Here is a 23,485-nt window from a genome sequence, read left to right as displayed (position 1 = left end):
TAAAATATAAAAAATCCAACATTTTATTCTTTTTTTTATATATATATTCTTAAACATTCAACCCAAGGAGTGGGTTTGACTATATACAGTACAACCCAATATTTTAGATCTGTAAGTATTACTGTATAGCATCCAAACCTTTACATAATATTGCACATTATAAACATGCATTGCAGTCTGCAACTTTAAATGCTGGAACTTTTTATGCAAGGTTACATTAAACAGTGATTATGTTTACATGGACATTAATAATCCGATTTTAGTACGATTAAGACAATACTCTGATTAAGAGTCTACCATGTAAACAGTGATTTTTTTGATTAATCCGATTGATGTAATAATCAAACTAAACAGAAATCGTATTAAGACATGTGGAGTTTTTAGTCGCATTATTGAAGTGCGGTACAGTCACGTAAACACCTTAATTAAACTATTACCTTCATGTAGGATTTTTACAGATTTTTGCGACAGGATATTCCATACACACATGGCTGTTTGACACTATTCTCTGCACTTACCAAGTCAGTAAAGGAACACAGATACCTGCATCGTGGAATGCAGAGGGTTTTTTTTTTCTCCCATACAGTGTGCGGTATCAAATTCCATTAAAACAACACTCTTCCAGGAGTTTATACTCGCATCCAATATCTTTTTGTCACGAGGGGCATGCATGAAAAGTTCCTAAATGAATGTGAAAGTGCTTAACTGCAGATAAAGTCGACAAATTAAAAATGAAACAACCGAAATTACATGAAACTCCAGAGGAAACGTGAATAGCGTGGTGACACAATGACGTTAATCGAATTATGTGCTATAACATGTAAAACGGGATCATGAAAACGACATTTAAGCAACTTATTAAACACCTTAATCCTATTATTTTCTTAGTCAGATTAAGGCAAATAATTCATTTACTAATGTCCATGTAAACGTAGTCACTGACTGGCAATGTTTTAGTATTCACCAATTGAAAAAAACTGTGATTCCAACAAACATTTTCCACTGTGTAAGTACCAACACAATCTCACAACAATTCATAACTTTTTGATTTAGTGGCTAATTCCTTTGAATTCATACGATCTTATTTGTCCAATTTAGTTCGATTTGCTTATCCCCAATGACAGTTGGGTTTACGGGCGAGGTTGGGGGCCACGCTCTCTTTTTAAAATCATACATTTTCGTACCTCTAAACTCTTATGGATTTGTACGAATTAGCCACTAAAGTGACAAAATGTTTTGCGTTTCCTCGTTAGATCAGGCTATTATAATACAGTTATTTATAGTTATCATAATACAGTGCTCAGCATGTGTAGGTACACCCCTCACAAATCTCTCTTTTAAATTGATATTTTAACAGGAAGCTATACATAATTACATTTGTGCATATACGTTAGATTAGGCAGTACTGAAGCTAAATCTGGAGCTTATCTAACAAAATAACTTACGATAACGGTCCAAAAACTACAGTACGCAAATTTTTGTTGTAGAAAAATATAAAAAAATGAAGAGAAGCATGAAAATGTAATTTAGTTGATATTTTGTAGGTTGCAATTTTATTTACAATATTTTGCTTGAATTTAATTGTACTATTTTTCAATTTCTAAATATGTTTGGTGACTAAAATATAATTTTAATAAATACATCTGTTTAATAAACCTGTTTTGTTTAACTACACCAAAATGAATTGCATATATTGACTGAGATATGGATGAAAATATTCATTTTCAAAATGGGGTGTACTCATTTATGCTGAGCACTGTAGTTGTGGTGTGCTATCCTTTTCAATTAAGAGGTTTTTTTATCTAAATTGTTATAGTTATCATCTTTGGTATGAGTGGGCCTTCAGTCCTTCAATACCCCTAAAATTCAAGAAATAACCTGATAACTTTTGTATTTCGAAATGGTCATCCTAGCATCACAAATGAGTTGATTCCCCATTTAAAGGTCTTTCAATCTTGCTTATCTTTGAAAGTAAGGTGACCTTTGTCCTAGAATCTGAAGAAGACTCTAAATCAGACTTCAAACACCTGAGAGCCTCCCATGACCTCTTTCGGAAATCCTTAGACACGAAATAAAAAATAAAAGGGTCGATGCAGCTGTTGAATGTGCTGAGAGACAAAGCAATCAGGTACGGCATATAAAGATTGTTGACCGAACTTGATTTAGAATAATGCCACAGCATCAGAATATTGCTAGGCAACAAGAAAACAACAAAAACAATCAACATCAGCACAGTGACTCTAACCGCATGGGCAAAACGCTGCCCTTCAGCCATAAGTGTCCGTAACACTGCAGAATAGCAGAACAGCACCACTAATAGTGGAAGCAAAAAGCAAAGGGAGAAAAGAGTGGTAAAATATGGCAGAAAGTAATTTTCCTGCTCTTCAACAGGCAGTGCGTCATGGCAGGTTGTTATCGATAGGTTATTTATCTCATGAGTCTGTTTTGAGGCTAATAAGGGCACAGCAGCTGCTAAAACCACTATCCAGACCAACACACTCATATAGACAGAGTTCTTTTTACTTCGGAGCACTTTGGCACCAAAAGGATGAACCAGAGCTATATAGCGATCCAAGGCAATCAGTGCCAGACAAACCACTGAGCCGTACATGTTTCCATAGAAGAATCCAACCACAACACGACAAAATGGCTCTCCGAAAGTCCAATTGTTGCCCACAAAGTGGTAAACGATCCTGAAGGGGAGCACCAGCAGAAGCATTATATCACAGATGGTGAGGTTGATCAGCAGAATGGTGGACGGCAGCTTCTTGGTGCGAAAGAGCAACACCCAGAGGGCAAATGAGTTGGTGGGAAGTCCGGCAGAAAAGGAGAAGAGGCAGATGAGAGGAACCACTAATTCAACACTGCTGCTTTGAATCTGCTTCTTGTGTTCTTCTTTTAATGAACCATTAAACAGTGGCAGGCTCCGACCCTCTTAGAGAAAGAAAGACAGATGTGTCAGTTTTGTTTACATTCATCTTAATAGATTTTTGTACATTTCATAAAAAGAGGAAAAATTTGTACCATTCATGATAAAACAGCTTGTCATTGGCTCCGTACATTTAAAAAGGCCCATACATTTAAATTTCTCTTGATCTATAACAATTATGGCTATAAGCAGGAGCAGTTGAATGATGGAATATCTGATTTGCAGTAATTATTCAAATTATAAAATTAAATTTTTCCCTGCTGCCATAAATGGAGTAAATCCATGATAAATACTGAACATGCAAAATTGAATGCATTGTTCAGGTTCTAAAAATAAATACATTCATCATTCAGTGTTTCACAGTGTAACAGCTAAGGAATTATGCATTTCCATCATGTATCTGCTTGTTAAGTTGTTCATTCATTCATTTTCTTTTCGGCTTAGTCCCTTTATTAATCCGGGGTCGCCACAGCGGAATTAACCGCATCCACACAAACTCATTCACACTCATACACTACGGACAATTTAGCCTACCCAATTCACCTGTACCACATGTCTTTGGACTGTAGAGGAAACCAGGGCACCCAGAGAAAACCCACGCGAATGCGGGGAGAACATGCAAACTCCACACAGAAACGCCAACTGACCCAGCCGAGGCTAGAACCAGCGACCTTCTTGCTGTGAGGCAACAGCACTACCTACTACGCCACTGCGTCGCCTTGTTAAGTTGTGATGTATGAAATACTGTTTCCGGGTTCAAGCTGCTACTCATTTGAATTGAAAATATTCATTTATGGCCTTTTTAGTCATTTCACACATTAAAGTGAATATTATATAAAATCATGGTATATACAACAAACTCTGTACTTCATCCATTGCATCCCAGACACCAATATATTAACAATTTAAAAACAATGAAACACTTTCTGGCCATTTGATATATATATAAAGTTAAAACCAGAAGTGTACATACACTCTAAAAAAAGGAACATAACCATTTTTTTTATATGTCTGATGGTAAAATACTAAACATTTACCATTTTAGGTCCATTAGGATTACCTAAATTATCTACATTTGCTAAATGCCAGGATAATGAGAGAACTTTTTTTGGGAATTTTTATTCATTTCTAGACAGTCAAAAGTTTACACACATTTCCTTGGTATTTTTTAGCTTTGCTTTGAAACTGTATAACTTTGGTCAAATGTTTTGGGTATCCTTCCACAAGTTTCTCACTATAGTTTGGAGGAATTTTGACTCATTTCTCCTGACAGAATTGGTGTAACTGAGTCAGATTTGTCTTGCTCGCACAAGCTTTTGCCCACAAACTCTGCCCACAAATTTTCTATAGGGCTTTGTGATGGCCACTCCAAAATATTCACTCTGTTGTCCTTAAAGCACCTTTTAACTAATTTGGCAGTATGCTTAGGGTCATGGTTCGTTTGAAAGACTAATTTGTGGCCAAGTTTTAACTTCCTGGTTGATGTCTTGAGATGTTGCTTCAGTATTTATACATAATGTTCTTTTTTCATGATACCTTCTATGCTGTGAAATGGAACAGTTCCTCCTGCAGCAGAACAGACCATACTTCACCCCCGTACCCCCATACTTCACTGTTGGAATGTGTTGCATTTGGGAAATATTTAATATTCCATCATTCATTCATTCATTTTCCTTTTTTTTAGGCAGCGGATGCCTAAAAAAACTTGCTGGAGTCACAATTATCAGCCCCCCTGAATTATTATCGCCCCTGTTTATTTTTTTCCCCAATTTCTGTTTAATGGAGGGAAGATTGTTTCAGCACATTTCTAAGCATAATAGTTTTAAAAACCTATATCTAATTACTGATTTATTTTATCTTAGCCATGATGACAGTAAATAATATTTAACTTGATATTTTTCAAGACACAGCTTAAAGTGACATTTAAAAGCTTAACTAGGTTAATAAGGTGAACTAGGCAGGTTAGGGTAATTACGCAAGTTATTCTAAAACGATGGTTTGTTCTGTAGACTATCGAAAAGATATTAGCTTAAAGGGGCTAATAATTTTGTCCCAAAAATAGTTTTTAAAAAATTTAAAACTGCTTTTATTTTAGCCGAAATAAAAAATAAGACTTTTTCTAGAAGAAAAAATATTATCAGACATACTGTGAAAATTTGTATGTATGTAAATATATGTATGTATATATATGTATGTATGTATATATATGTATGTATGTATGTATGTATGTATGTATGTATGTATATATATGTATACATATATGTATGTATGTGTGTGTGTGTGTGTATATATATATAGGAAAAATATCGAAGGGGGCTAATAATTCTGACATCAACTGTACATATATATATATATATATATATATATATATATATATATATATATATATATATATATATATATATATATATATATATATATATGTGTGTGTGTGTGTGTGTGTGTGTGTGTGTGTGTGTGTGTGTATATAGTGATCACGATTTTGAAAGTATAAGACATCACTTTGTAAACATTTATTATTACTATTTGTAGAGTTTTCACTTTCAGTATGTCACTGTTTATTTGTCTGTTACATAAGGTTACATATTTCTTCAAATATTTAAAACTCTTTATAAAAGATCAATAACAGAACAGAAATCTTGAAATAACTATGTTAAAATCCTAATAACCTAAATTATTAGGATTACCTAAATTATCTACATTTGCTAAATGCCAGGATAATGAGAGAACTTTTTTTTTGGGAATTTTTATTAATTTCTAGACAGTCAAAAGTTTACACACATTTCCTTGGTATTTTTTAGCTTTGCTTTGAAACTGTATAACTTTGGTCAAATGTTTTGGGTATCCTTCCACAAGTTTCTCACTATAGTTTGGAGGAATTTTGACTCATTTCTCCTGACAGAATTGGTGTAACTGAGTCAGATTTGTAGATTTATTTGTCTGTTACATAAGGTTACATATTTCTTCAAATATTTAAAACTCTTTATAAAAGATCAATAACAGGACAGAAATCTTGAAATAACTATGTTAAAATCCTAATAACAGTATAAGCTTATGTCGGACAATACAGTACAATAAAAGTGATTTTAAAACAACTTTCTACTTTATCAACCACATAAAACGCTGTACTGAACTTTTACTTTTATGAGTAAAATAAGATGCAAATTTGTTCTTTTAAAGACACCACACCAATAATAAGCTGTATAAGTATTAAAATAACAATTTGGCATAGTCAACATTTGATGTGAATTAAAATTTTAATCAAAGTTTTCATAAAACCAAAAATGTGCTTCTTTCAAAATTCATGCAAAAAATGTCAGTCTGTTACTAGTCAATTAAAAAACACTTTGTACACTCAGGGTTGTATTTTTTTTTCATAACATCCCTTGCTATCGAAACAAATTTACGAACAATTAAACCTAAATATTATTACAACAGAGAGAGAGAAAAAAAAACTTTACAGTATTGTACACATTGCAGACAATATCAATTGTAAAAATAATTCAAATGAATTAATATCCACATCATAATAAGAAATGTCATTGTTAATTGGTTTTTTGTCAACACCAGACATAATCATTTATCATTAGGTAACAACTGACCTGTCACATGTGTCTGTAATGGGGAAGAGATCATTATTCAAGGTTCTGAAAGCTTTGCTTAAGGTCAGAACGCGAATATAATGCCAAATTTAGTTAGACTACAGGATTCTGACCTTAACAGAACCATTGGGAAGCTGCAAACTCGTATTCATGAAATGTGACAAGCAATTTTACATCTTGTGACAAACAATCTTGTCTGTGTGCGATCAAAAGTGATGAAGTATGAAATTCTGTAGATAACAATGTTGATTAAAAACAGAACTACATATTGGGCATGAATTTTGAACAATACTGTATATCGTCTTAGGACAACTTTGATTATCCTTCTTGATTTACTACATATGTTGACTACTGTGTATATATACAGTTGAAGTCAGAATTATTAGCCCCCTGTAGATTTTTCTCCAATTTCTGTTTAACGGAAAGAATATTTATTTTCATCAAATTTATAAACATAATAGTTTTAATAACTAGTTTCTAAAAACTGATTTGTTTTATCTTTGCTGTGATGACCATGTACATAATATTTTACTAGATAATTGTCAAGACACTAGTATTCAGCTTAAAGTGCAATTTAAAGGCTTAACTAGGTTAATCTGGGTAATTAGGCAAGTCATTGTACAATGATGATTTGTTCTGTTGACAATAGGAAAACAATATTGCTTAAAGGGGCTAATAATTTTGTCCATAAAATATTTTTTTTTTAAATTAAAAAATGCTTTTATTCTAGTCGAAATAAACAAATAAGACTCTCCTGAAATAAAATAAATAAATAAATTGAAGGGGGGGGGGGGGGGATTACATATATATATGTGTGTGTGTGTGTGTGTGTGTGTGTGTGTGTGTGTGTGTGTGTGTGTGTGTGTGTGTGTGTGTATGTATGTATATGTATATTATTATTATTATTTTATTTATTTTATTTTTTGTCAAATATCTAACTCTTAACCTCATCTCTGTAGCAAACAGGAAGAGATAGGATCAGTGAGGAAATGAGATATCTATTATTATTAAAATTTTTTTAGATATATTTCTTATTCAACCACAATGCAGGATCACTCAAACAAAACTAATTTAAAGCAATTATTCTGGAAAATTAAAGTCAGATTTGAAATAACATTTGGGTGACTAAATGGTGTCACTTTTTGTCACTGTTTTTCACTTCTGTGCTTTGCTTAGCAGTGGTAAGATAGAATCAATATGTGTTACAATGAATGTCATGTCCTGTCTGTGCATGTTACAACTCTGCCACCCCCACCTTTCTTTCCAAATTTGCTATACTTACTCATATAACCTTTGTTTTACAACGTTATCGTGACAAGTAGACTATCAAAGATTTTTACCACAAAGTTAAGATAAGACTTACTTGGAACGATGATCGAGATGTTTGCATCTACAGCTGAAGAGACGTGAAGAAAGATGAAGAGGAGATACAGAAAAGGCACTCGAGAACTGACAACAAATTCCATACTGGTCGTTTAAGTATTGTTGAAATGATTTAAAGCACTTCCCTAGCGACGTGAAATGAAAAGATTTTCTGAGTGTAAAAGTAGCTGTTCACTCCACTCTATTTACCTCTAATATACTTTTTCTGTCGGGTATGCATTCTAGTCACGCCTCCTTTTGGGTTTATACCAATCAACGAGTTGTCTTTTGGCTTTTCCTCTATAAGTACGAGGACATAAAACAGATGTGAGCATCTGCTACAATGTTTGCATTTTTCCTTCTCTCATTCATATGGAGACAGATTGTCCAATGGTACAATAAACGGTCAACATTATTAATACGTTTGTGGACTAGAGATGAGTAATTGATGTTTAATTGATTTAATTAATAATTAGCCTGTATTTCTGTATTAAGGAATTTATTAAACAATGAAACGCAGTAGAACACTCAAATGTTCAGCTCAAAACCACCTCTGTAGCAAACAGGAGGAGATAGGATCAGGGGAGGAAACGAAAGATCTATGGAAAAATGTGGATGCTTGTCAAAAGAAGTACTACTTTTTCCAACAAGCACATTTGTCTAGTTCCCTTTTTAAAAAGAGAAGGGAAAAATAATGACATTTTGTTCTATCAAAATATTCATTTAAATGTTTTGTTTTTCACTTAATGATAGCAATAATTAAAAAATGTTTTCATAACATTACAAAATACTACGTTACATAGTTGTCAAAACTTGTATTTCACGTAATAATCAACTGATATGCTAGCCTATAAATGATTTGAACTATTTATATATTTAAATTTTACAATTCTACAATTAAACCTATATTTTTGTTTTTAAATGAAGGCTTCCATCTTAATTGATAAAGAAAACATTTGTAGGTTACATATTCTTTAAATGCTGTATTTATGTGATTGTCGTCGTGATTTTATTGAAAAGTGGCTAGCTTTTGTAAATATTAAAGTTTTCAATACTTGATGCCATTCGTGGGAAAAAAAACTAAAACATAATGTAGCTGTAGATGATGAGCACTAGATGGTGACATTGTTGCACACCTGCAACATGAACGTCTTCATTGTTGAGATATTATGCTATATTTAAAATCTGTAAAAATAAATAAATAAATAAAATAAATGTAAAAGCACACCATCTAGCCTATAGTTTATTTTAGTTTAATATACTGTAGTTTAATTGCGCTCCGTAGAGATCTTGAGGAATTATTCAATTTTTTTCTTTTTTTTCTTTTTGGAAACAATAGCCTTGTTTACAGTTAAACACAGTTTCAGTTTTCTTTTGTGTCGTGTTCGAGCACGTCGTGTTTATTACATCTGGACTGCATGTCACAGCAGACCTGCATTCTTTCACAGGTTGCAGGCCCGTAGCTAGCCTGGTAAAAGTGGACCTTTTTGCAGTCATTCACTTTATTGTCTATTTAACTATGAGATTTATAAGCTGCATTTAGTGACATTTTAAGCACTATTTTTAGCTGGATTAGCTCGTTGGATGGTCATTATAACCACACTAACCACTTTTTGATGTACTAAAATGTTTCCTAAAGAATAAGATTAAAGAAATATGAACAAGAAAATACTTATATTTAATACTGTCATTAGGGGAAAAATAAAATAAGGTTTTTTATTTCATTGTTCATAACTTTATGTTACGTATATCATGTTATGTTTAAGTTATGTACATAACTTTATGTACGGTTATAATATTAACTTTATGAAAATAAAGATTTAAATTAAAAATTGTAATATATTGTCCTTTATAGCCAAATAATAAACTGGCTACTTAAATAATGAACCATTAATAATAATAATAATAATAATAATAATAATAATAATAATAATTATTATTATTATTATTATTATTATTATTATTATTATGTAGAGCTTGATGATTTTTCTAGCCTCAATTGTAAAAAGTACATTTGAAAATTCATGGATAACAACAACAGCCTAACTAGTATTAAAATTTGTTCTTTTTTTTCTTTCAAGAATAAGGTCCAAGATTAAAATGAAAGTTCCTTGTTAAAATGTTTTCTCTATTTAACAACAATACAATAACTTACAAATTCGGCTTGATCTTAAAGCCTTTGATGGTTTTTTTTTTACAATTTATGATGTCTTGGCAGTCAAAATAGGAGAAATTAGCTAATATTTGGGACAAATTCTGGACCTTTGTCAGTAAAGGGTAAGGGATTAAGGGACAAAACAAGCAAACAACTAATTATAATTGAATAAACAAAATTGTATTTTATTTTTATCTATATCTATAGAAATGTACTGGAAAAATAAAAGGAAATGTTGAACCATCCTCTAAAGACAAATCATGAACTATCAATATCAATATCATGAACAAATCATGAATTAGTGTGTAGTCAACAAAGGGTTTAATGTTAGAATATTTTTCAAAAATTAAACGTTATGCATGCTGTCATACTCGCCTTACATTGTGGCCATGTGCTTAATAATGTTTAGAAAATTAGGGAAGATAAATTTGAAAAAAAAAAAAAAAACACCTCGTCATCACTTGTCATCATCCACTTATAAGTTTGCTCCAAAATCCCTCTGATCTTCAGTATCTTTCTTTAACCTTGTTTAACAGTAACTTTAAATAAACATTAAATGCATGATGTAAATAATATTTGGTTTAACATCTAAAATATTTCAATTTTGATTAATATTTTTATTTGTTATGTAGTGCAAGTCAACAACAAGCAAACACAAATGATCCATTAGAATATTTAACAATAATCTATTTAGATATGCTGATCAAAATGTATGCTACATTTCACATTTCAGGCCTATTACAAGTAATGTGGATCTGAGAGAAAATCTGAAGGAAATATGCTGTTTGATATATGAGTGGGCTGGCTCGTAGCTGCAGCATAGACCTACAATATGTGATGACAATACACTGAATAATAGTTTGGTGTTATAATTTATTGTAATGTGGAATTATACGACCTCCACTAGAGAGTGCCAAAGATCAAGTGGAATTGCTTATTTATTAAAGTGAATTATTTAAAAGTGAAATAGGTCAGTATAGAGTAAAATAATATTTTGTCTTCTGCTGATGTGTGTTAAGATTAAATATAGATTTCTTTTAATATATTATGCATAAAAAAGAAAGAAATGACAATTCCAGTGCACTTTTATTTACCACCATCTGGCTAAACAGATGCAGCAGGTGTGCCAAATGTTGTGCATGGAACACCAGAAAAAAAGATGTAACCTATCTAATGTAGAAATGTCAGCATTATTTTACGTAAGCGAATAGAACAATGAATTCATGCTCACAAACAAAAAAGTAATACAATATAATATAATGTGAACCAATTATATGTATCAAACAGATCCATTTATTAATATCGGGCAACTATAGTTAACATTAATCAAGATTGCTAAGTGCTGTAGAAGTATTGTTAATTCAGTATTGTTTCAGGGGGATTTCAACATTTGCTAATACAGCTTTTTTAAAATTTATTTTGTTTTATTGTATGCCCACATTCACAAAATATTAACATCAAAATACAAAATGTATAAATGTATTACAGAGTGCACAGTTCTAAATATGAAAAATAACAAAGAAATTAATTTAGAAAAATAAATAAAAAGATAAAAATAAAGTACAATCACACCATTTTAGAGCAGTCTTTAAGTGGGGATTAAGCAAAAATTGTAAATAAACAACAAGGATTATGTGCGCAATTTAAGAGAGGTCTTTTATATATTCCCAAAGAAGAGACCAAATTGACCAGAATGTGTCAGATTTTTTATGTTTGTCATAGGTACGTTTTTCTAATGGTAGCCATAGCAATTTGTGATATCCACATTTTATATCCCAGGACAATACAGTAAATAACTGTATTGCATATTTTTCAAACACGTTGTTTGCAATATGATTCAATAAATACAAAGCTGGGCTCAAATAAAAATTTTACTTGATAATATTATTTAGTGTATTTTCTTCCAAATTGGCAAAATTTTGTCACAATCCCAAAAACAATGAATGAATGTACCTTTATTTTACATTTGAAACACAAGTCTGTGGCATTGGCAAACCTATTCTTAATACTTATTGGTATAAGATATATGACTTCATGGATCCCAGAGAGACATATTTTGGGTAATATCACATACAATGTTTCAGTCATTCTCTTCAATAGTTTGACCAATATCTTTCTTCCAAACATCCTAAAGTCCTAGCTAGGCAGACATGCAGTTGTTTTTTAAAGTGCTTTCAGATGTCCTTGATCAACACCTTCATCCTGACCCAATGCTTTATATATTAGGACATCCTGATTCACATTATACATATATATTGAGCAGTGCACAACAGAAATTCCTTATTGTTTGATAACAGCCAAATAGCTGCTATTATTGTACTGGAAAAAATGTTAATCCTCCAACTGCTAAACTACGGCTTGAAGAATTGATATCTATTCTGCACTTGGAACTAACCAGATATCTTTTAAAAGGCAAAATTAGACAATTTCAGAAGATTCGGGGCCCTTTCTTTGGTCACTTCATGGGGAATTCTTTTCCCCAAAGCATATTGTAACTAAAAAGTTGTTTTGATTATCACTGTATTGTATACTTAGAGGTTGGGCGTGGGGTGTTTGTTTTTGTTTTGTTTTTTGTTTATGCATATCAGAAAACTAATACTGGAATTTTGTAAATATTGTCTATTCAATGACCAAATACAATTTGACAAAAGAAATGCAGTTGTTAGACAAAACGCCATATATCCTTCTTATCAATCTTTTTAAACAAGATGGATTCAGTAAAAGGTACTATTACAGTTTTAAACCATAGTTATTACATTGGTTAATGGACATGAATAAATAATAATACAAAAGTATTATTAAAAAAAGTAAAATTAGATTTTTATGACCTAATTCTGAAAATGCGGAACATGCTTGTTTGTTTATGTTAGCTGTATTGCATCAACTTATGTTTACAAAATCCGTGTTATTTTAGTGTTGTTAAACTGTAAAAGAGTTTTAGTTATACTGTCGAGTTAGATTTGATTATTTTCATATTTTATATGAATAATACTACACCTATATTGCTTTTTAACATAAACTAAAGGATGCTTCTTTAAGCAATATGCTATGTTGAAAAATTAATGCTAAAATTAAAGAGGTTTACATGGATTTTATTCAACATTGGTAACATTCCATTACAGGGTGATGCGGTGGAACAGTGATTAGTATGTGCGCCTCACAGTAAGAAAGTCACTGGTTCGAGCCTCAGCTGGGTTAGTTGGCATTTCTGTGTGAAGTTTGCATGCTCTCCCTGTGTTTGTGTGGGTTTTCTCCGGGTGCATGTTTCCACCACAATCCAAAGACATGCGGTATAGGTGAATTGGTTATGCTAATAGTTGACTGTTGTTTATGTATGTATGTGAGTGAGTGTGTATGGATGTTTCCCAGTGATGGGTTGCAGCTGAAAGGGCCTCCACTGCATAAAACATATGCTGGATAAGTTGGCGGTTCATTCCGCTGTGGCGACCCCAGTTTAAAAATGGAACTAAGCCAAAAAGAAAATGAATGAATGAATGAACATTACAGAACAGACTAACACAGAAGTTGTATTCGTGACATGGCATGGTCAGAAATATATTGTGCTTTACATGCTCTCTTTTCATAAACATCATAATTCATTCAGCAGCACTGGTAGGCTACTTTAGGAGCTGTGCAATATGATTTACAAAATGCATAACATATTTTAACAGCTCTTTGTAAACTCTTTACTAAAACCAAACGATCGCAAGTGTTATTATTAATACGGCATTAAAAGAGTGATTAATATAAGGCCCAGCAGCAGCAGCATTACGCATTTTGAGATGATGGTGATGTGGCCCCGTCTTCTCCCTCCCACTGATCTGATCTCGCCGTGCGAGAGACGCGCTGCTCTGCGCATGCGCACACGCGAACGTCTGAGTGTTGGCGAGAAGGGAACGAACAAGCAGAACAGCAACACATCGGTCTGCCTATGGCCGAGCGAGCCACAGCGCTGTAAAATATCGCAACAAATAGAGAGTTTGGCTGTAAATAATAAAGCGAAAGAGCAGGTAAGACGTCTCATTATAACCATTTTTAATAAAGCTGAATCACAGCGTGCGAATAATTGGGTTTTTTGTTGCATAGCAGCTGGTTGTCAGGGCTGGCAGCGCGAACAAAGCGGTCCTGACAGCAGAAGAGACACATTTGTTGCCTTTTAATAGTCGTAAAAAGCTAGCCTATTGATTACATGAGCGGCTTAAAGGCTTTAAAAAAGCAAACGGGTCCATTATACTGACTCAAGCCTCTCCAGTGAAATTGTTGTCATTGCAAAGTCAGTAACGTCGACAAATCTCTCAACCCTTTCTTTCTGTCAGAGGAAGCGACGCATGGTTCTCCTAACCGACGTCGTGGCTTGAGAGGAGGACAGTATGTTTACATGAGGGCTCTTGAGACAGAGCTGACCGTTGAAAGAATCGCAGTGTCGGGTCGCGTTGATCGGTGAAGACATTGCCGAAGATGCTGAAGAGATTGGCCGCGCCGGCGTCATGCAGCAGCTGCCTTCTCGCACTCCTCCTCGCCTTCGTCTCGCCCAGGTGTTCGCTGTCTATCGGTGCCGACAAAACCATGGTGAACAAGGAGGATTATTATAGCGCCATAGTCAACGCCACCGTTCTGGACCATAAAGGCAACCCTCAACAGATGGTGACGAAGAATGACGGGCGCTACGGGCAGAATTCCCCTAAAACAGAGGCGAAGGGGATCGTGGTCGCACCTGCTGCTGTTAACGGGGGTAAGTGTGTGAATGTGCATTGAAAAATTAAACAAGTGTCCAAAAATATTTCAGCAGAACAGATGCTTTACATCTCTGCACTTACCAGGGTTGTCAATAACTATCTTCTAACAACCCTTCAGGGGGGATGAAGCTCTCGTAAATAGTCTGAGATGGTTTGCAGGTCTTCACTCGTCTTCATTACCTCTTTAATGTATTACCGATGACAAAATGAGCATCACATTTATGTACTGCATAAAGTGCAAGCTTTCTGCCTGGTCTAAGATTATTATTAGCTGCCTCACCCTATTAGTTGGATGCTGCTGTGAGAGACAGTATAAAACCTTTTGGCCAAAGCTGGTTTTGGTTGGACTTTAAATTAGCTTTCAACTGGATTAGCTGAAAAGCTGAAAAATGTCAAGAAGCACTGTGAATCCTGACTGAAATCCCAGATTAACTGATTTTCCTTTATTTATTTGGAATATAGTCTGAATGCTAAGAAATGCACCAACTAGAAATCCAGCACCTTATAAAGGACATAAATTGCATGTATGCTTATTAGTCTTTAACAACATATGCAGATCTACGTTATAATAAACCCAAAAAAGTTGCATGTTTGATATTGCACTGTTGATTTGCAGCATTTTTATAGTTATTTTAGTATGTGGGTGCAAAGATCATGAACTTCCTGTGGTATCTGACATCTTTGCACGACTTGTCTTAGCATTTCCTCTATTTTGCACAAAAAAGCAGAGAAAACTGGTGTTGATTAGTTCCTATTTTGCTAATCTTAAAGGGATAGTCACTTAAAAAAATTAAATTAGCTGATAATCTACTCGCCCCCTGGCTAAGATTCAATATGTTGGTGACTTTTTCTTCAGTAGAACATGAAAAAAAAAGATTTTTAGTTAAATTAGTTGATTAATTAAATATAATTCATTTTCTACTAGGGTTGTCACGATACCATTAACCATCTTATGATACTACACCAGCTGAAGTATCACGATACCAAGTAGTTTTGTGATATTGTAAATCGCAATGTAACACAAATTCTAAAGAAAATTGTCGGAAATACTTTATTTAAATGTTATAATTGGCCTACTTTAATTTAATTCATAATTACCTTATTATCGAAAAAAAAAAGTTATTTGCATGTCACTTCACCTAAAATGCATTCGTTCTTTATGTTTATTTTGTAGATAACTGACCAACAAAACATAATAAATAGTAATGCAATTTATAACAAATGAAAATTAGGCTATATGAAGTGGTCAAAATTGTTTTAATGTTTCCTGTTGCTATTTTGGGTTTTTAATCTATTGTTTTTTTTTTTTTTCAATCATATATCAGGTAACAATCCAAAGTACTTTAACATTTGTCTTTGTGAGTCGTATATTGGTTGTTGTAGCTACTAAATCATATAGACAGGAACAGGGATTTTTCCACATGCAACATTATCTATTGTAGATAAACCATTAATGGCAATACTACCGTTTACAAACTACAGTGGCACCCCCAGAATTTTGTAGCCATGGTATCACGATACTACCATAGTACAGTAAACCATGCAACCATATTTTCTACTGATAATTAAAATATATAAGCAAAATAAAATTACTACCTTTGGCTTCTGGGAATACATTGAGGTCTTATTGAGCAATAAATTTGGTTTCTGGAAAAAACTAAATATTGCGTTATTACCTTTAATTCACAGCCTCAGCAGGCATACACAACAGTATGAAGTGTAAGCTTCTCTTTTGATTTGCTTGCATACAGTATGTTATTTTGACTCTCAGTCAAATTGCATATAAATCAAGGACCACTTCTTCACCTAAAAATCTTTTTAATATTGTTCTCCTGAAGAAAAAAGTCACTTACATCTTTCATGGCATGATGGTGAGTAAATTAAGAACCATTTTTAACTTTGGGTGAACTAAACTATTAAATAAAATCTACTTTTTATAGTGTTGCTCATGTTATTTCCTATATTATAATATATTGATTTTTATACTGTTGTATGTGAATGTGATTTTTTCCGCTCATAGCCAGGTACTCTATTTTGGTCAATTCTCTTGCAATGACACTGTAAACAGAACTGTGCAACTGTGTACTATTCTTGCATAACCTCCCCTAAAGAGGCCCTGCTATGCTGTGTGACGTAGGGTTTAAGGGACAAAAGTGTGGCTTGCTTTGTTTGCAATAACAATAATGCCATCTTTTGCCCTCCTCTACACTAAATTAGCATCTCTTGTATTGCACAGCATATTTAAGGTGGCCTGCTTGACGCCAGCTAGTGTTTCTCAGTGTGTATACCATGCATACTCTTGAAGCCCCTAGCTGCTTTTTTGCATTGCTGTGGATGGCTGGCCACTGCTGTCTTTGTCAATCTTCCGTTTATTTTTCAGCTGACACATTAATAACCAGCCACACTTGTTATTCGAAATTTTGCTGAATCATTTAGTTTTTGCAAGATCCTCCTGTATGTATTGAATGGCTTGAGGGAAGTGCAGTATACCATAATCATTCTTAGGCTGGCTGGTATCGTCTTCCAGTATTCGGATGTACTGTATAGTATCTCTCTCTTTCTCTCTTGCACTCTCTCTCCCTCTGTCCCAGTTGCTCTCTTATAATCTGCTTGTTCAGGTTACAGGATGCTCAGAAATGGCCAGAAATCCTTGAGACTGAGATTCTTTGTAAATCAATTATTAATCGATATTTATAGCACCATTAGAATGCATATTAAGGTGCAGGGCACTTTGACTTGGTTTGGTGCCACTGAGGCAAGGCTAACAGAGATATGTATGTCTGTGTCAACAATTGCATAAAGGGAACTATAGTGCTGATCATAGATTTCAAATTCTGTTTTCAAGCCTTGTTTTTGATGAGTTCAGCAGGACAAGTCGCGTGTCCATCCCTCATTGTACCAATTTTTCAGCTTACACACTGTTCTAGTTAACCTACTGTGTTGAATTGACCCGAGGCAGTTGTCTGACCTACTGGTCATTATGCCAGTGAACCCAGTGGAGGTTATTAATCCTGGTCCAGTCAGGAGCTGGAACAGGGACACCAGGCACTATATTTAATGTGAAATATGTTCTCAAGGACATTGGCACATCCATTCCCGCCTGTTTGCAGTGAGGAAAGATACAAGCCCCATTAAAAAGACAATAGTGAAAGGAGACATTCAATCATTTAAGAGTAAGTGTGCACAGTAAATCCAAAGCTAAACTTTCGCAAGTTATTCTGCTTCTTTTATTGCAGTCTCAATTGGTTCTGAGGCAAGGTAATTATACTTAGCAGAAGATACAGTATTACTGACATAATACCTCATGCTGTACCTCACGCTTCCTTCCTTCTTTAAAGTCAGGATGCTTTCTGTTTCTGAGGATGGCTGCATTTGTGATTTCTTTACTGCATAATCATTCCTGAGTGGTTCAGTATTACTGCTCATCTGAGCAAGAGTATTCTCCCACAGGGAGGAATGTTTGGGATGCTGTTTCTGTCAGATGCATGCATTTAAAGTGAGAGAGGTGTGGAATGTGGAAATGTCTTGTTTTTCAAGTTAAATGCACTGTTAAACTGATCCTGATTACTTACTGTTGGCACTGTTTTATTTATTTATTTATTTATTTATTTATTTATTTATTTATCAAAAAATCAAGTTAATTTAAATAATGAAACTTATTCAACTTACAGTGTTCAAATTGTTAGGACTTTTTAAGAAATTAAATAAGGAACCATATGACATAGTTTTTACTTCATTCTTTTTAACGAAAGCACAATAGTAATAATAATAATAATAATAATAATAATCGCAACCGAACCGTGAGACCAGTTGTTCACACCTCTAATAGTAATAATAAGTTTTTTTTTGTATTGGGTGAATACTTAATGTGCACGATGGCACAGTAAGCAGTGCTGTCCCCTAACAGCAAGAAGGTCGCTGAGTTGCTGGTTCGAACCTCGGCTCAGTTAGCGTTTCTGTGTGGAGTTTGAATGTTCTCCCTGCGTTTGTGTGGGTTTCCTCCGGGTGCTCTGGTTTCCCCCACAGTCCAAAGACATGCGGTACAGGTGAATTGGATAGGCTAAATTGTCCGTAGTGTATGATTGTGTGTGTATATGTGTGTGGATGTTTCCCAGAGATGGGTTGCGGCTGGAAGGTCATCCGCTGCGTAAAAACGTGCTGGATAAGTTGGCGGTTCATTCCACTGTGGTGACCCCGGATTAATAAAGGGACTAAGCCAAATAGAAAATGAATGAATTATTAGTATTATTATCACTATTATTAGAGGTGTGAACACTGGTCTCATGGTTCGGTTCGGTTTGGTTACGATTATCATGCCTTCGATTCACTTCAATTTGTTATCTCGGTGCACCACGATGCTTTCCATATGCAATTTTATATGGAAAGCAATTTTATATGGAAAGCATAATTTTTTTACTTCACTGCACAAGAATTCTCTACATTTTATATACTTGTAATACAATCTTGTCCTTTAATACAAGCAGTCAAATATATGAGCTGTAACTCAAGTACATGCACAGAACAACATGGGCATTTCTAGCAAATAACGTACAGTACATTTTTTTTGCTTGCTTTTTGAGAGTTGTCAAGAAAGTTGTTAAACGCTTATGACTGTTCACACGCTCAAGAGAACTGTGTGCAGTGCAGAAGAAAACTGAACTGTGCAGAGTTTATGCGTTTTAATTACTTGCGGTCTCCTCCCGCGCCATAGTATTCTGCGACAGCGCATATGAGATAAATGACATCAGTACGTAATAACTGGTTAAGATTATTGCTGAACCGATACTAAATTATTCGCGTCTGCATTACGGTGCACCAGAAAAAAAAAAACATTAATTTTGACAACCCTAATTATTATACTTGTGGGTCTGTACAATAACGTATTAAAATGGTTTAACTTGAAGAAATTATAATATTTATGTTGCAATTTCTTCAAGTTAAACCATTTTTGACAGGTTATTGCACAGAGCTTTGAGTTACTGTACATCTAAAACAGATATATTTCTAAAACAGATATATTTATAAACTTCATATTGCCTGTAAAATAACCATATTCCTTTAAGGGAATTGTCTTGTGCCGTATTTATTTCTTTACTTTTTTTTGTCATTTTTGTGCAAAAATCTGTATTATAATAGAGCAGAAAAAACAGCCACAGTTCATGCTGAATTTAATATCCATCCATCTGTCCAGTGTGGAGAGATTAACTAATCAATCTGCATTCAGGAGAAGATGTCTCAGTGTTGTTAAAGCAGCAGCATAACTGCTATTCCTGCTATAATGATAAACGTATAACCCTGTTGAACTGTTCAAATGGCTTTGAGAGTCTAATGCTGTGACGATTGAGTGAGGCAGAGTGTATTTAGATTGGCTTGCACACACATTGTCTGACTGCTGCCACTCACATTAAGCATAGATTGGTTTGCATTCGCATCTTGGGTCATTCCTTACTTTTATTTGTAACTGATCATCAGTTGGGCAGAATTACAATAATTATTTGAGAAAATTCATGTATGTTTTATTTTTATGTTTCTAAACATAAATCACTTTAAGTACAACTGTTGCCATTTGTGCATGCATACTTCAATTTAAAAAAATGTATGATCAGCTGATTACAGGTTTAAGGCAAATGTTTGCTAATTTCAGTCAAGTTAACGCAGAAGGTTTTTTACAGCATGTTTGCCTTTGAAAAAGTCACTGTAAGCCTCAGTGAGCCTGTCTCACACAGAACAACTAGCAGCTCACTGCTTCCTGTTTGGCTGCTACGAGATTATATTTCCTCAAGAGACCTCAGTGTATTCGTCTGACCTCTGTTTATCTCTCCTCCTGCTTCTCGGATAGCTTACCAGTGGCTCATCATTCTAAACAAGGTGGTGAGCACAAAAAGATTCACTTGCTTTGCTACTAGTTCATTCCATAGAACGAGAGAAAAGGAGAAACCGACAGAATGAGAGCACGCTCTTGTGACTCAACATTTACTTATTCGCTCGGTTCTCTTGGTTTTCTCACCAGCTGCGGCTATCATTAGAGGCCTGGCAATGTAACAAACCACTCTTATCTAATGGGTAGTGAGACAGAAAATCACCTGCCAATATGGAGAGTTAATGTAGCGTCCAATAAAAGCCAGTTCTGCAAAGCCCATAGTCGGACATGAACTATCAAGCCAAAGAGAAAAGACTATGGCCAGAGGGAGGTGATCCTAGTGTGATTTCAGTGAACAGTGATTTATGACCCTTGAACAAGCCCAAATGGCACTAAATGACCCTCACACAAGGACTAATTTGATTTTCTCCAGGCCGTGCACATGACAAGTCGGCCACTGGGCAAGTGACCCAATGACCCATCACTAGGGCCAGAGAGAATCTGCGGACATTTTTTGCTATTTCTGCTGAGAATTTTGTAAAAAATCTACAGATTTATGTGAAAGCATTTTTGGAGTACCATGATAACTAAAAAACTTAACATGAAATAAAAAAAAACAATACTTTTTAAAAACTTTTATTTAATGTTTACAATGCAAATCCAATTAGATCCACTTAATTGGTAAACAAAGCAAGTCTCTCATAATAGATCTACTAAGAGACATTAAAAAATGCTTACAAACTATATTGTAAATGAATCATATGAACATTTTAGGATTACTATTAATATACCACAATATTATTAGTGAAACTAATTTAAAAACTTGATAAATAGAAATTTAAACATATTTACACAAGTAAATAAATAGACTTAATGGTGGGCTTATAATCTGCAGATTTCTGTACACGCATATTCCGTGTGGGCCTACCCATCACCAAACACACCACTGCTATCTCTTTATAAATCAAGCTTATCATTTCACTGAAATAAATAACCAAAACTGGCAGCTTTTTTATTAGTAAGTATGTGCTTTTATTCCAACAAAACAAATATGAATGGTTTAAATCAGGTAGAAATTGCTCTGTAAGATAACAGGTCCCTTAAGTATCTTGTGACATGTAAACAGTCCATTGATTTGCTACTACCCAAAAGAAGAAGAGCGAGATAGAAATCCATTTGTAAAAAGAAACAGATGAAAGAATGGACTGGAATCATGTGATGTGCCATATGCTTCTAATTGATCCAGGCAGGTAATGTGAGCTGGAGTAATGTTGGGACATTGATTGCAGTGGTGGTGTTGTCATATGAAGTGAGGTTGGAAAGGGCCAGCAGGGTTGAGGAACCAAATTGGCTGCCTGTGTTTTTCTTAATACCCATGATTTTTCCTCTATGTGGGTGCATGTGAGGTCGTAATGTTTTCTCATTTGAGATGAACACGATGTTTGGAGACGAGTTGCAGAGAATCAAATTAGTGTAGTGACTGAACGTAGTTTGTAGTGATTTTGTAAAGATTTACTGTAAGCTTGGTTTATAGTCTCACAGATACTTAATGGGGTTTTGTGCCTTTCTAAGTGTGTCTGAAAATGCTGTTTGAGCTGCTTTTATAACAAGCAAACATAAACAGCCATTCCTGTTCTATAAGACCTTTTGATCCTTTAACTTTATGCTTATACTTCATGCCCAAAGTCAGGGGGGGGGTTTAGGGGGTTCGAACAACCCACCCCCACAGCCAAAAGATCCGGAATTTGTCTTTTTAATTATTTTATGTAATTAAAAAAAATATATATATTGATTTTATTATAAAGTCTAATTTTAAATAACTATGGCCAGTAATTCAAAACCCATTGAGCCTCAAAACAAAATAATGTGACATAACCCACCGAGCAGTAGTGTTTAAATCTTTGATGCTACATCCTCATTCATACTGAGTAATGCTATGGGTGGAAACAAGAAAGAGAGACGGATAAGAAAGCAAGTGCTCCGTAGGGATGGCTGACGTGAAACCGACGTTTCGACACAGTGTCGAGATTCCGAAGCGCAAGTGTTTCGAAACACTGCACCGAAGCATGATCCGAAACACCCAGGTCACATGGCTAAATTGTTTCGAAACACTTGTTCACGTGACTAAAGCATTGATCATTTCAAAGGCATTTCAAGACCCGGAGAATCTGCATTTGACTGGCATGATCAATGGCATGATTCAGTCTTGTATGGCCTTGTGGACCGTGCATGTGCACATTAGTACTGTGTTACAAATTTGTTTTGGGTTCGAATCCCAACTAGTCCAAAAACTCCAAAAATCATGATTTTATATATTTTAATCATGTTACTGTTTTATGGTGTAGTCTAGATAAGATACAGCTGCGGATATGCCATCAATTTTGTAACAATAATTCATATTTTTACAGTACTTAGGTTTTGGATAGACGTTAATAAAATACAATGGGAAATTTAATTAATAATATAAATAATTATTTTTAACTTCTGGCCACAACTTTCTGATCTAGCAACAACCTTGTTTTATGAACAAAACAATACAAATTTATTTACAAGGTGTTTATTCATATGTCAGATCAATGTTGAAACAAAACGATACAATAACAAAGCATTACCAACTGGTATTAAAGCATTTCAAAATATCTGTATCAGTCTGGATTCAAACCCATTATTCCCACATGGTGGTCACAAACTCTAACTGCTTGACTATACCATTTGCAGATTCTAGGCTACAAAGTGGAGTTTCATACCTTAATTTGCTCAACTGTTTTTTGCTGAAGCTGTTTCAGTGAAATACAAATAAAATGACCACTAGATGTCACCGTGGAGTGGTGTTTCGAAACG

The 23,485-nt window shown here is 34.2% G+C and overlaps 2 protein-coding genes across 5 annotated transcripts in view; one reads left to right on the top strand and one right to left on the bottom strand.

Annotated features, from left to right (window-relative positions):
• Positions 1-357: 357 nt before the first annotated feature.
• si:ch211-132p1.2 lies at positions 358-8,115 on the bottom strand. Its single transcript, XM_087281845.1, has 2 exons — positions 7,895-8,115; positions 358-2,934 (listed from the first exon to the last, which is right to left on the bottom strand). Exons 1-2 carry the CDS (start codon positions 7,995-7,997, stop codon positions 1,916-1,918), a joined length of 1,122 nt encoding a protein of 373 aa, XP_087137971.1. The 5' UTR covers positions 7,998-8,115; the 3' UTR covers positions 358-1,915.
• Positions 8,116-13,951: 5,836 nt separating this feature from the next.
• rnf130 (ring finger protein 130) overlaps positions 13,952-23,485 on the top strand; it is a 78,094-nt gene continuing 68,560 nt past the window's right edge. For 3 of the 4 annotated variants that reach the window (XM_087280506.1, XM_087280507.1, XM_087280505.1), the window contains exons 1-2: positions 13,952-14,058; positions 14,365-14,780. In XM_087280506.1, the coding sequence (XP_087136632.1) occupies positions 14,507-14,780 (274 nt within the window). In that variant the 5' untranslated portion in view covers positions 13,952-14,058; positions 14,365-14,506. The remainder of the gene's footprint in view (positions 14,059-14,364; positions 14,781-23,485) is intronic. The other variant, NM_001020465.3, reaches the window with a different exon arrangement.

Source organism: Danio rerio, chromosome 14 (genome assembly GCF_052040795.2).
Source record: "Danio rerio strain M-AB ecotype USA chromosome 14, GRCz13ab, whole genome shotgun sequence".
Classification (NCBI taxonomy): domain Eukaryota; kingdom Metazoa; phylum Chordata; class Actinopteri; order Cypriniformes; family Danionidae; genus Danio; species Danio rerio.
Note: the sequence above shows the minus strand (reverse complement) of the source record. Positions and strands in the feature narration are given on the sequence as shown.

Bases quoted from the DNA above. Each gene is read 5' to 3' on its own strand.
- si:ch211-132p1.2 (XM_087281845.1), bottom strand. From the start codon at position 7,997: ATGGAATTTGTTGTCAGTTCTCGAGTGCCTTTTCTGTATCTCCTCTTC. The intron at 2,935-7,894 runs GTAAGTCTTATC...TCTTTCTCTAAG, and splicing joins CATCTCGATCATCGTTCCAA to AGGGTCGGAGCCTGCCACTG.